Raw genomic sequence first — 15,111 nt, forward strand, 5'->3', positions numbered from 1 at the left:
CCGCTCTGCCAACATGCAGCAAAGCTAGTCTAGTGATGTCAGTTGTGAAGGAAAGTACAGCGTTTGTTGCAGCACCAAGCAAGGAGGACAGGCAACTCATGCTCAAAAGACCAGAATTCTCTGATGGCTTTCAGGGAAGGGTTTTTAAAGACAGTGTGAGTGAGAGGGTCACAGAGTGTATGAATAGCTTCTGCACAATTCTCTGGTTGAGGTGACAGGATGATGTTTTGGGAATCTCAGTCATTCACCTTCTGGTTCCAACCAATCTACAATCTACGTGCTGACAGCATGCAAACTTCCTCCACCTGGTAAGGATTTTAGTATCTGCAAAACAACTCAAGGATATGGCTAAGGAAATTATAGCCCTCGAGGAAGAATTAAAGGTCCTTGACTTTTTTTTTTATGGCTAAACTATTATTATTTTTGTCTTGCTTGGCTGCCTTCCTTTGTTTCTGCATTTTTTTTTTTTTTACTTCTCTGATTAAATGTACTCTTTGGAAAGCTTTTCTACAAACAAGAGGCAGAAGGTGTGGGGGTTGGGGGTTCCTGTCACCAGGAAGGCCCTTCAGGGTCCTATTCAGTTTCAAAATGGGAAGTGTGCAAAAAGCAGACCAGCTGTAAATCAGAGTCCAGTGGAGTCTTGAGGAAAAGCACTCGTGTAACCATCACCATTATCTAATTCCAGAACATTTTTGTCACCCCCAAAAGATACCATGTGCCCAGCAGCAGTCACGACCTATCTCCCTCCCTCCTATCCCTTGGCAACCACTAATATACTATCTATGGATATGCCTATTCTGGATATTTCATATAAATAGAACTGTAAAATCATTTTTAAAATTATTGTTTGAAATATGAGAACATTTGAAAGATCTACCAAACTCAATAGATCAGTATTTTCCAAATGACTAAAGCATTATGTTACAAAATCATACATGGGCAAAAGAGCCGTTCAAAGTGCAAGACAGGCTTTTAACGTAACGTTTTACAAAAAGTTCATTGATACTGTGTCAGATCCTACATTGCAACTAACCTTTAGGAAATACAACTTACTGAGTTTTGGTGTGGAATTGAAAAAAATCTACAATTACCTGAAAAGACTATTAAAATACTCCTCCCCTTTCCAACTACTTATTGGTATGAGGCTGAATTTCCTTCACATATATTAATCAAAACCATATATCACAACAGATTGAATGGAGCAGCAAACTTTAGAACCCAGCTGTCTTCTATTAAGCCAGATATTAAAGAAATTTGCAAAAATGTAAGACAATGCCACTATACTTACTAAAAATTTTTTTTGGGGGGAAATACAGTTACTTTTCCAAAAAATGTGTTATTTATATGAACATAGTAGGCTCATTATATTTTAAAATGAAGTAATACATAAATATCTTAAAATTTTCCCAGCTTTGCTTTCTAATGTGGTAAATATCAATAAATTATAGCCTATAAAAACAAAAGCTTTTTGAGTCTTCATTGGTTTTTAGGACTATAACAGGGACCTGAGACCTAAGAGTTTGCGAATTGTAAGTTTAGCACTTGTAGTCTGTATCTTTCATTTGACAAGAAGACATACCTAGGGATAGTTCTTCAATCGCTTTATTGAGCCTCTCTCTGTCTTTTATATTATTAATTACAGTTTCATTTAAATAGGTTATGAGTCTAATTTTCCTTAATTTTGTTATTGCATCACTTCCTCTGCAGGCCACCCAAGGGCAGGCACTTTGCATCCACCTGCCTTGTTCTACTAGAAGCCCAGTTTACACTTGTTGAATGGAAAAGGACTATAGAGGCAGACTTAGTGAAATGAAAATACTACATACCATGAGTGCTCCATAGACAGTAATTGACCAGAATATCATATAAAAGGAAATAATCAATGTGAGGGAGTCAGGACGCGCATTTGAAATCCAGTGGAACGTTCTTCTCTTAAAGTATGCTGAGAGTTGGTCTCCAGTTTTAGTAAGCATAGGGATCAACTGATAAGCTTATCTACCAGGCAGATCTATTGACCCCATCCCCCAAGATTCCAGTTCAATAGGTTTTAAGTAGCCCCAGGAATTTGCATTTAAAATAATTTTGGATACAAGTATTAAGTTGAAAAACCATCATGCGCTTAAGGAAAAAAAATCAGGCCCACCCCCAAGCCCAAACTTTCCTTCCCCAGAGCCAAACACTGTTAGTTTTCTTGTGTTTCTGTCCAGAAATGTCCTATACATATACAAGCCACGTGAATAACCTTTTTTGTAGTTAGCAAAAACATAATTGGGAGGACATTAAGCATATTTTAACTTGCTTTTTTTCTTTTCGCAATATATCTTGGAAACCGTTTTCTAATTTTACATACAGATCTTTTTTTTTTTTTAACAGTTGCATAAATACCATACTTTAACAGTTCCCATTGATGGACATTTCAATTATTTCCAGTCTTTTATATAACAAACTATAAATTAAAAAATCCTTATTCATTTGTCTTTGCTCATACATAGGAAAAAATATTTGAAATGCAGCTGCTGGATTAAAAGAGGTGTGCATTTAAAATTTTACATCTAAACTTGGCCCTTCTAACAATCATGATAGGTGATTCTCTCCAGGTGGTTTCATGATCACACCCAGAGGGAAATTCTTCCAGGGGCAAGAGCCAAATAGGTAATTATCAGTTACTTTTTAGGAGTTTTCCTCTTAAGGCTAAGAAAATAAAGAGTTTGTACAAAAATTCACTGACCATCTTTAAAGAGGACAAATTTTATTTAGTTGTATGTAAATAGAAATTATTTGGACACATGAGGGGAAACCTAAAACGCATGTGATATAAATATACAATCAACCCTTTATAATATCTCCAAAGAACTGTAAATAATATTTTAAACAGGAACTATTATTGTACTTGCTGTAATTCTTTATAAGCATTCTCTTTTTTTTTTTTCCTGTTGACAACACACATATTGCAAGTGGGTTTTACTTTGTTTTTGTAAAATAGGGGCTTCTGATTTGGTAGAAATCACCACTTCCAGGAATACGGTAAATCAACAAACAACTGTACAGACTGAACATGAGCAGGTCTAACTTGGATATTTAACTAAAGCCAGATCGTTGGACAAAACGTTTACATTTATGATGCACAACTCGCAGTGCGAGCATCAGAACACATTGGCTGCATAGCACCATTCCAGATATTTAACACCTCCTCTCGTTAATTTGGTATTGTTGGCAAATGAAAGTAAGGAAATAATGTCGGTTTTCAAACAGACAACATGTTTTTCAATCCAATCATTCCTAATTTGATGGTAAACAGAGAGAGAGCATTGCCTCAGCTTTTAAGATTACCTTTATCAAAACAGAGAGCTGGATTCTTTACAGGAGCCAAAGCAGTCATAACAAACAGGTTGTTGTGTGGACCAAACAGAGTTTGACATGCAATTTATTATCTATAATAATTTACAGGAAATTCTCTAATCATTGGAGGTAATACTGCGTGTGTGTATTAGCCATGCTTTTGTTTCTCTTTTCCATTAGCTGCCTTTTATTATTATTGTTATTTTGGTGGTTCCTTTCATTACACATCCCCTCCCCGTAGACATTAGAGCAGAAAATAATGGTGATGAAACAAAAAAGGTAATGTGTCCATGTAATCACCTGTTAACAGCCCTAAAGGATTTGATGGAATAAAAGACTGAAACTGCTGGCCAAAATTAGGCGTGGGTAACATTCTGTGACTCCAATTACTAGTATCATGACTGCCTCTAATTACTGAGGATAATTGAGAATAGTCTGTACGCACTTTAGATAAATTTGACCCAAGACGCTGGCAATGATATTGAAGTATTTGTGTGTGTGTGTGTGTGTGTGATGAGCAAATTGTGAGTGGAAATTTAAATAGTTCTAAAATATGTGTAAACAAGTAAGACAGCCAGAAATTTCAAAATGGTTCTGGGAAGAACATTCTGCAGTCTGAAAAATGTTTGGCTTAGAAAAATAGAAATCTCAGATAAAGGAAGAGCATTATTTGATGTCATGGATCATAGTTATTTTCAGTATGAAATCAATCAAGAGGACGATTTTTAAAAACTGTGCTGAGCTCAGGCAAATGAATTGTCCATATAACAGCAAGAGGCACTGGAGAAGGGCTGTTTTTTACCACTGCTCCACTGTCAAGTGCACAGACATTTGGACCAAGGGCATTTCGTTTATTACCATCACAACTTGATAGTCTTGTATTTTGGACTAGTAACATGCTTTCAAATGATTTAACCACCAACTTTGCATGTCAACCAGCAATTCATTCTCTATTTTATTTACTGGGCAGGAGAAACTCAGAAAAAAGATTTCTCTTGGCCCCAGATCATGCTCATAAACTGAGGCCAATGAAATAAATAAAAGTGCTTGAATCATAGCCCTTGATTCAATGGTCGTGTGCACAAATACGACTTTCACTAAAGAAATTATTAATATTATTTATTAAGGTTGTGTCTCAAGATTCAGTTTATAACTGGATTAATACCGAATTTGGATTAATGGCAAATGCTCTTCTTAGAGGAAGATTTAGAAATGGTACTCCCTAGCTGCTGGATTTTTTAATAAAAATATAAACTGTATTTCTTTAACCGTACTAAGCATATTTGAAATTAGAGCCTGCCTCTGTTTTACATTGGTAGAGCAATAGCTCCCTGTAGCAATTTCTGAATTCTAGTCATATTCTTGTGCTTAAAACCCATTTACAGGTTCCCCCCTCTATCCAAAAGCAGAGCGTTCTATGAAACCTTAATTGAAATGGCATAAAGCACAGAAGCAATCACCTTAGTACACATCTTGTTCATGGATGCACAAAATATACCGAGATCAAGCACAGATGCTCACAGACACAGTTCAAAGCTACTGCGACTTGATGCTGAGATGCCGTGTGGTTCCCGGGAAGGAGCTTGGTGGCGCCACTCTTGCTGCTGGGGGCTTGCACTGCCCCTGTAACGATTTACTGCAAAAACAAACGCTGAATGCGTTTCACCCGTTTTCATAAAAGCGAATAGCCTCTTTGGGTTTCTTCCGGTGAGAGAAACAGGTAGTAATGTAGGTCTTACGTAAAAGCGAAGTGGTGGAAAGCGCTTCCGAAAAGCAGGGGAGACCTGTATCTGTGAGCATTCCGGAAGCTTTTAGGTACCTTATTTTCACCTTAGAAAGAAGTAGGCAGGTTGAAAAGCTTCCATTCTTTGTCTTTGTTTTAAACGCTATATCTAAAACCCTAGTCTTAGTGGCTGGCGAGAGAGGACAGTTTTTATAAGGGCATTTTTCCCAGTGATTTAATAGACGGACTTTGAAGGACACTGTTCTCTCTGAGATGTATGTGGTCTTTAACACCTGCCAGCATTGCCTCTCCCCACACGGAAAGGCAATACTGCTCTCAAACGAAGCCAGGACAGTGGCATTCACAAATGACAGTGCCAGTTACCGGACAACTGTAACCTTCCCATGATGGGTCCCAGGCTCCTCACAGCAGTCATGTGAGGTAGGCATGAGTATGACAGAGAAATCTAACATGGAACACAGTGTGACACTAAACATTTGCACCATCCATGTATTTTTTTCTGGATTGCTCTATAATTTGAATACATGGTTGAACAAGTAGAAAGAGGATTCCTACCATGTAAAGTAAACCGCATATATAGAAGGAAAAATCATATTTTTGTGTGATGTCGTAGATCCACCCTACAAAACAAAAAGGAATATATTCAGTGTACCGAAGTTGAAAAAACAGTCAAGAACACAAAGCAAGCATTTATTGCTATTATAAATAATTTTGTAAGGATGTATGATATGTCATTTGAGGCCCCAAAAGTTTCATTTAGCCATTCTTAAGTCTGCGCTGTCCGAACTAGAGTTCTCACTGCCTGGGGTGTCTGCATTTATCTTTTAAGCCCCTGGGGTACTTTTTAAGGCACGAAACAGTAGCTGGCCGGCTGATGAGAGAGTCTTCTGGCTCACGGCCTTTGGGGTAACTCTCAGGCCAGTACAAAGCCAGCTGTGAAAAGTGAATCTGATGATTTTTTTTTTACACAAATATAAACACATATCTTTCCTAAAACCTCAAAATGCTTCTGAAGAAGTTTTTGGGGTGTATCAAAAGAAATTAAGCAAAAGACATTTATTTGAACTTCCATTCATTCTGAAGTATTTGAGGGCAAACATCTGTTATAGAAAGAATAAAAATTTCCAGGCTTTATAAAATTCACACGTAGAGCTATAAAACTTTAATATATGTTTAAATTTATGAAACTGTAAATTGCTGAAGATATAGCCTTAAATGCTGACTAACCTAGCCATTCTTTTCAAAAAATACTTCAGTATTATAATCTAATACTTTCATATAATGATCTTACGCGGTACTCGAAAATACTACCATATTTCATGCATTCTAAGATACCATGACTTACACGATGCATCATTATTATGTACCAATAAGAAAGAAATATTTTTGTCAATAAAAATGTGACTCAGTGTTTTCCTAGGACTTTGTAAAAGGCATTCTGATTTCCGAGATGTTAAAATGTGAAGAAAAAAAAAGTCTCAGAAACTATGAAATACGATATTTCTTTTACTTCAGGGATTAATTCCAAGAACCAGTCACATGTCACGGTCCCCATGTAGCCAACTATGCTAACTGAGAGGATTAAGCTACACACAGAATTTTATCTATGGAAAAAATGTAAATGTAAACATTCACTTTTTCCATTTCAACAAGTGCATTAATTAGCAAAGGCATAAGAAAAATATAAATGATTTAATGACCAAACATAGTATTCCATGGCCACTTTTAAAAAACATCTTTTAAAGCATATCTAACTGGCAAATGAATGAATGCATAAATGCAACTTTACCTTCTCCCACCAACAGACAGCTGCACAAAAGCAACTGCTAATTGTGTAAACTAGTACCTCTGATTTCCTGAGGGTTATCTGTGTCTCTTGTTTATTGTATCTAGTGCATAATTAATGTGGCTGGATGAGTCAAGGCCATCATAAAGAAAAACGAACACTTAACAGCATTAAAAAAAAATATATATATATATATATATTTTAACCACTCAAAAGCTACGAATTCTGGCTATGCTGGGTTTGTTAACTGATATATAAAGGAAGAAAATATGAGGCTTTAGATGTGGCTTAGTAAATGTTTTAGCATCTCTTCTTAATCTCCAATCTGAGACAAGAGGGACAAATAAGATTAAACATATCATCCAGAAACTGTGGTTCAGCTTCAGAATTAAATCAGAAAGACACACTGACATATGATCAAAAACATATTCCAGTCTTCCTCGGTGCCACCATTTGTCAATCGTGGACCACTGTGAATTAGTATGAAGTGAACAATTCACTTGCAGGTAATGCCGAGTGGAGAGGCTCTATAAGCAGAGTACATGATGGGACTATTTTAAGCTACAATTTTTAAAAAATCAATACATATAAATGAGGTTCTCATACTCCACTCATCCCATATGAAAGCTGATCTTGTCATTTTGATAGTTAAATCCTCACTTGTCGCATGATCAAGTGATTGAGAGTAGAAAATGGTGCTCTACGTGGCCAAATCCAACAGCTGAAACAAGCTGACCTACCATCACCACTTAACACGGACCTCAGCAATAAAACAATATCCTCACTGGAAAATTAATTTGTATTCAGTTCAGACTACTTACTTGTTTGTTTGAAGCCATTGAGCACAAGCTCCAGGGCTCTGTGATGTGGTCCCTACCCACCTCTCCCCCTTGTTGTCCCAAGCTTAACCACAAGCACAAGCCATACTGAGTTTCAGACACATCTGTCTTGGCTTCTTGTCTGTCCATGTACTGGTCCCCCTTCTGGGAGGACAGTAATAACCACCACCTCCCTTAGAACACCCTAACATCTCCTTCCCTCCACTCCATCCTCTTGTCTCTGCAGGCTACAGAAAACGTGTGCTAAGTGTGTTACACACTATTACAGCCTTAAATTTGCATCTTTTTCCTAAACGTATAAACGTTTGTAAAAGCATCTTCTCACACTCCAGTTTTTGAAAGTAACTCATATGTCAATGTTTCAAAAGTGCACCCAACTGTACCAAACAATGTAACAGTACAAATTGGAGGCACAGTCCTAAATTTTGTGTTAAATTAATCCCATAGGTTTCTCCATTCTACCATTAGGATTTATTCTGAAATGTCTCCAGATCCTGCCATCTCTGCTAGTTTGAACTCAACCCAGTCCCGAGTCAGATGCAGATCAGGTTAGGAGACAGTACTTTGCCTTGTGTTCTGACCCAGCACGTGGGGACATGACTCTTTAGAAATAAGGTGTTTCAGACAAGCTGCCCTCCTCATTCATCCTTCACCATGTCTCCCTACAGGTCTGATCTTCATCCCTTGGTTTGGAGCCTGGGATCCTGGGCAATCCTGATCCAACTATCAATTGAAATCAACAGTTTCAAAGTAAAATCTGGTTCCCTATTAAACTGTATTCCAGGGGCAGGGGAGGGTAATAGCTCAGTGGCAGAGTGCATGCTTAGAATGCATCGGGTCCTGAGTTCAATACCCAGTACCTCCATTTAAATAAATTGCACTCCTTTTCATTTGAATCTGTCAAATGAGAAGTGATGGCTATTCTTCTTATTTATTAAATACGTGTTCCCGGGTCTTGGTGAAAAAACATTACAAATTGTTGTTCGGGTGTTATATTTGATGCTGGAGATGCATGTAGATTCTTGGTCAGTCAAATCTGGTGGCCGAGTTTTGCTTTACCCCAGAAACATCTAGAAAAGTATCTACTATTATTACATCTTTAAAAGAGATGAGCCGAATGCCCAGAAACGTTATAAATGAATTACATCAAGAAGTTCATGTTGCTAAATGACATGGTTGAAATGTCTGTTTAATATCGCTGATTGCACATTCTTCTTCTAAATGGAAATGTGTGATTGTCTAACATGCTACTAAATTGTACCAGATTTTTTAATGTCAGTAGAAACCGCTTTGAAAAATAGAAAATATATTCATTCCTAAATCCATTAAAAAAGAAAAAGCTAATGTGAGCAGTAATCTTCCCGGTAGCAAATCAAGCCAAGTAATAATTTCTAGACCACCTGGAATTTCTAGCAAGAATTTAATGTGGTTATTTAGTCACTCATATTGCCAATCACTCTGCAAAATGATGCAAAAAGGCTGGCCTTGCATGTCACTGCAATGTTGGCTCCTTGGCCTGGAAAGTCAATGAATTAAACAGAACTCAGCTGGTCATGCTGATTGGCATTCCTCGGGATATGAGTTCAGTGGAAGGAGAAGAAACAAGCAAAAATGGAGAGGCCCTTTTAGATGGCTGGCCTGGAGACGTACGTCGGAACATTGATTTTAGAGTCCCCTGGCAGCACTTGACACACATTCACGGTAGGTTTGTAAATCACCATTAATACAATGGTTTCTACCACTCATGGTGGATGGAGCTACACTCAGCCACAGAATCCACTTCCAGGGAGGACCCCTGAAGCGAGCAAAGATAAGACATGATGACTCAGGGTTGGATCTAACTCCTTGTCCTCTAGTTGTAATTCCTTCCTCTTCCACTCAAGAAAGTGTACTAGAATGCAAATGTGTGTAAAAGAATGGGTTAAGGAAACTATGCTGGCAAACCTTGGTGCTTTAATTAACATGGATCATGAATTACTTCTGCTGCACCACATAGCTGTGTTGTGATGCTGCTGCTGAAATCTGATGGATCCATATAAAATAACCCCACTGAGCATTAGAAGCAGAAAGTACCCCTCAAAGAGAGATTTCATTTCTACATACAACATATCTAAAAGGCGTCCAACAAGAGGGTGGATGAGCCACTGATAATATTCCCATCCCCTTAATGGATATTTTAGTTTAACTTCTCTGAAAGTTGCCATGGTTGACTGATCCAAACTCCAATCCTAATTCTCTTCTCCTTTCCTTCCTCTAGTACAGACACTGGAAAGCAAAATTCTCCAATTCTCAGTTTCCCTTGAAGCTTGGACTAGCTGTGTGAAGCTGGCCAATCAGATATAAGTGGAATTCTGCTAGGACTAAGGCTTCATCCCTTCCTTTCTTGTTATAAATGAGGATGTGTTAGTGGCTGGAGCTACTGCAGCCATTTGTGTGACCATGAGGCAACTAACCTGTGGAAAAGGCCCAGAGCATCTTGAGACACTGTCCCATCATCATCTAGTCCCTGAACTCTAGATTTCTGGTTATGTGACACACTCCATTGGAGGATGTTCTCTTACAACCAAATGCATCCCCAACTGATAGAGAATTCTATACAGTGAGATCACTGAGCAGTTCTGACTTTTCAGCTGCCAATATTAGTCTGCTGCACTGCTATCATTATTCCCTGTCACCGAGAAATGCTGTGCCTGTATCTCTGTGTATGGGCAGAAAACAGGAGCAGCTTGATCCAGGAGGGGGTCTGTCTGTAGCCTCTAGGTTTCCTTAAGCAATTCTTGGTCCTTAAACCTTTAGTCAGCCAGCTGCCAGTGTTGTCAGCTGTGTAGGTAAAAATCTGTTTTCTTGAGCTTCACATTCTGAGGGCAATACAAAAATGGCTGTGTTGGTACAAGTCCTCTGCCAGTAGGGCAGGAGATGACTGTAGGGTCCGTGGAGAGACTGGGAAGAAAGGGGTGGGGAAGGCTTTGTCCTGCACCCATGGTGTTCCTCACATGCATGGGAAGAAATATTTCTGCAGAGGGTATGAGAATAAAGGGCCAGGATCAGCCAGACAAGCAGCACGGAGGTGGAGGAGGAATCTGAAAAGGTGATGCTCTCCCAGGTTAGCTTAAACACTGCACGAAACTTCCAGCAGTTCTGACAACTGCCACCAGCCCTGGCCTGGCTGCCCTAATAGTCACCTCCAAAAAACACCTCTCCTTTGCATTTGGCCCTGGCCCCTACCACACTTCGTGGGCTCCTGCCTCCAACCCATGGATAGCGGGTAGACTTGATCACTTTTGCCCAACACTGGCCTCTTGGGGATTGGGTCTACCCGTCACAAAGTTTAAAACCTGCCCAGAATGGCAAGGTCAGAGAGGTAACTGGCCCAGACACAGGTCCCCTCAGTGGTGCCTATGGCTTCTGGTATGCTCAATGCAAGAAGCCAATTCTCCATTAAACTGAGGTGAACATACGTGACAGATCATGTTGCCAACCGGGGCCCTCTGGGCCTGAGGCAGGTGGAATGTCTGAGCTTTCCCGAATACACACATCCTAATCCCTGGAACCTGTGCAGATGACCTTATGTGGCAACAGGGACCTTCCTTGCAGGTGTGTTCAAGCTAAGGACTTTGACATGGGGGACTATCCTGGATTAGCTGGTGGACCCAGTGTCATCATAGGTATCTTTAAGAATGAAAAAAGGAGGCAGGAGAGTCAGAATCAAGAGAGATGAAAAGATGCTATGCTGTTGGGTTAGATTGAGGGAGAGGCTAGGAGCCAAAAAAAGTAGGCAGCCTCCAGAAGCTGTAAGAGGTGAGGAGATGGAGTCCCCCTGAGAGCCTCCGGAAGGAATGCAGTTCCACTGGCACCTTGGTATTGGCCCACTGTGATCCAGTTTAGCCTTCTGACCCCTAGAACTGTAAGACAATAAATTTGTATTGTTTTAAACCACTAAGCTTGCAGCAATTTATTGCACACCAGGAGGAAACTACTACAGGGCTAGATCCAAACCACAGAATTCATCTGTCGGACACAGTGCTTTGAAAATCTGGAAATGTCACCTAAGAGTGCAGAGTCCCAGCTTCTTCGGGGGCAACAGACAACAGAAGAGCTGGTAATGATTTTCCACATTCCCTGGTGATCAAAATCGGATGGAGCTGGGCAGAGGCTGCCTCCTCCAGAAGGGGCAGGGGCGCCACACTACTCTACCGTCCACTTCACCAGCCTGGCCCTTTTAAGTCGCAGGTTATGGATCAAAAGTTCATCTACTTTCTACATGAAGGAATGACCTTTAACTTGCTAAAATTTACACATGAGAAACCGGAGGCAGGAATGGGAGGGAAAAAGGAGCAAGTACACAAACGGAAACTTCCCTCTTGTTCATCTCGGACTTATAAATGACAACGCAACCTTTCCACACAAATTCTCAGCTCTTAAAACTTTGAACGATTTACCTGCAAAAGGCGGTCCCAGCAAGGCGGAGATGCCGTTAGCACAGATGATGATGCCGTAGGCGTTGGCCAGGTGCTCAATCCCCACCAAGTCTTCAGTCACCACGGGCATCAGGGAGAAGTAACCGCTGGAAAACCCTATCAGGGCGCAGATGACCGCCAGGCCAGCGTACGTGTGCATCAGGGGCAGAATGAAAATACTGAGGACCAGGGTGAAGTTGGCCATCAGGAAGACATTCCAGACGCTGATGCACGGCAGGTCGGCCACAACGCCCAGGATCACTTTCCCAAAGATATGGACTATTGCTATAATCGAAGTCAGAGGGAAAACATCGTTTTGCTCCGATAAATTATACAAGTTGACTATTTCGGGGAGGTGAATGAAAGGGATGACAAAGCTGCTGTAGGCAAACAGAGCCCAGAAAATGAAGGCGACGAACATCCGATTAGTAAAGAGCGAAGCGGCCCCGAAGTAGCCGGAGTACCAGTCCCGGAAGCCCCTGCGGACCCTCACGGTCAGCTGGCTCACCGCCTTCAGGACCCGCAGGGTGCACATGTCCTTTCCGAGCGCCGCCGTCCCCGGGCGCGCCTGCGCTGCCGCCTCCCCGACGGCGTCCTCGGTGCCCGGGCCGCCACCCTTCTCTTGCGCTCCGCCCATCTGCCCGCTGGACCCGACCGATTCCGTGGAGTGAGCCCGGAGGACGTGCGGCTCTTTCCCTCCCGGGTCCTCTCCGTCCAGCCCAGGAGAGAGGGGCCGCATGAGCGCGCCGCAGACACACAGGTTCAGGGAGACGGCGCCTTGGATGAACATGGCGTTCCGCCAGCCGTACTCCGCGCACAGGTACTTCAGCAGCACCGTCATGAGGAACGTGCCGAACCCGGTCCCGGTGGTGCTGAGGCCCTGGGCCAGCGCGCGCCTCTTCTGGAAGTACCTCCCCACCATGACCACGGCCGGCAGGTAGGCCATCCCGCTGCCGAAGCCTGCGCCGGGGAAGAGGGGAGGAAGCACACAGCGCCACGTCAGAGGCCGTATCCCCCGCGCGCAGCATCCAAAGGTCATCTGCGCTTCACTGCATTCGTCTCGGTAACTGTCATTTTTAATACGTACTTTTCATTTAACAATGGAAAAAATACCCATGATCCTGCCGTATTTATATAAGCACATTAAGCATTTGATTTTTCATATTAATTTTCACTTACATAGATTTCGACTCGTTCTTATTAAACTCTATTAATAATTTTTTATTCTGCTTTTTACACTTAATATCAGCTCGCCGATACATTTCTTATGGTGCTATATAGTATTATTTTTAAAATTGTGGTCAAATATATATAACATAATTTATCACTGTAACCCTTTTTTTTAGTTTATTTTTGTATCATTGTAACCCTTTTTTAAGGGTTCAGTAGTGTCAAGTACATTCACATTGTTGTGCAGCCAATCTCCAAACTCTTTTCATCTTGCAAAACTGAAACTTTATATCCATTAAACAACACTCCATTCCTTCTAGTTGCTGAGAACCACCATTCTTCCTTTTGAGTCTATAAATCTAAGTACCTCAAATAATGGAAATAGTACTTGTCTTTTTGTGACTCGTTTGTTTCACTTAGCATAATATCCTCTAGGTTCATCCATGTTGTAGCACAAATAAGAATGTCCTTCCTTTTCAAGGCTGAATAACAGTCCATACACACACACACACACACACACACACACACATGACATTTTGTTTATCCATCCATCTGTGGATGGACACTTGGGTTCTGTAACTTTTCTTTTAAACAAAGAAATAATAATGAGTGCAAAAAGGAGCTCAGGAGGTAAGTATCAAGATGATCATCCACAAGGCGTTTCTAGCCCATCATTTCCCCCAGCAGGCTTTTCAGCGTAGGGTAAGCCCATAATAAAACAAGCCTGCATTCTCACATCAGACCATAGACTCCGCAAGGGCAGGACTGTGTCTGTATTTCCGCCCCTTGTATGCCAGGCACCGCCCAGAGCACGCAGTGTGTGCTTAGTGATTTATTGAAAGAATGAATGACTCTGAGGGCTCTGTCAGCGCTAACTGAACTCAACACACTGGAAAGCCTTTACGTGCCAGGGGATGAAGAGTGACGCCAGGCAGTTTGTAGAAACCTCAGGAACAGGCCAGTGTGTTCCCAAATTAATTGGAAGAGTGAAAGGAATTCAAACGCACCCACCCATCAATATATGTAGCTCCTAGATGTCAAAACCACGTAATACTTATTTGCATCTCCAATTTTTAATTGCATCTTTCTTAGAAAATAGGAACAGTCTGTGACTGACGTGGACAAAATTAAAATGCTGGTAGGGGAGGTTGTGTGTGTTGGGGCGGGGGTGTTGGGAACAGCCTGTGCTTTCTGCTCGACTTTGTGAACCTAAAACTGCTCTAAAAAGCGGTTTATTTAAAAATAAAATAAATATGAAATGAAATGAAATAAAATGAAATGAAATGCTGGTCAACAGGTTGAGTTGGGTTCTCAACTTGCAGGTACGGGCAGAGGGAAACCACAGCCCCACTTCTATAAGACAATCATGGGGCCCATATAGTTCTAATGCTTAAGACCTCCCGACACTCGAAGAGCAGCTTCATTGTATAAAAGAGACTGACTCATAGCACCCGGCAAAGCCGAGAGGCCTCTCCAGTTCAGCATCATTTAATAGTTTTGGAATTTCTTGAATTTGGAAGGAGAGCAGAGCTGTCATACATACAAATATAATAACAATGACCACTAATTTAGTGGCGATGGCGTGCCAGTTGCTTTACGGGCTTTATCTGATTTAGTTTTCACAACAACCCAAAAGCTACCTGTGGTTATACACCCACATTATATAAAAGGGGGTCTTGAGCCTCATGGAGAGTAAGAAACTTTCTTAAGACCCTGCAGCAGGTAACTGGAGACTCGAGGTTGGAATTCAGACCCAACTACAGAGTCTGGTCCTCT

General features: G+C 41.1%; 1 protein-coding gene across 2 annotated transcripts in view; it reads right to left on the reverse strand.

The window, feature by feature from the left end:
• Window positions 1-2,728: 2,728 nt before the first annotated feature.
• Window positions 2,729-15,111, reverse strand: part of SLC16A14 (solute carrier family 16 member 14) — a 30,624-nt gene continuing 18,241 nt past the window's right edge. For both annotated transcript variants that reach the window (XM_072961823.1, XM_031677908.2), the window contains 2 exons: window positions 12,148-13,125; window positions 2,729-5,703 (listed from right to left, as the gene is read on the reverse strand). In XM_072961823.1, coding sequence (XP_072817924.1) covers window positions 5,552-5,703; window positions 12,148-13,125 — 1,130 coding nt within the window. In that variant the 3' untranslated portion in view covers window positions 2,729-5,551. The remainder of the gene's footprint in view (window positions 5,704-12,147; window positions 13,126-15,111) is intronic.

This window comes from Vicugna pacos, chromosome 5 (genome assembly GCF_048564905.1).
Source record: "Vicugna pacos chromosome 5, VicPac4, whole genome shotgun sequence".
Taxonomy (NCBI): domain Eukaryota; kingdom Metazoa; phylum Chordata; class Mammalia; order Artiodactyla; family Camelidae; genus Vicugna; species Vicugna pacos.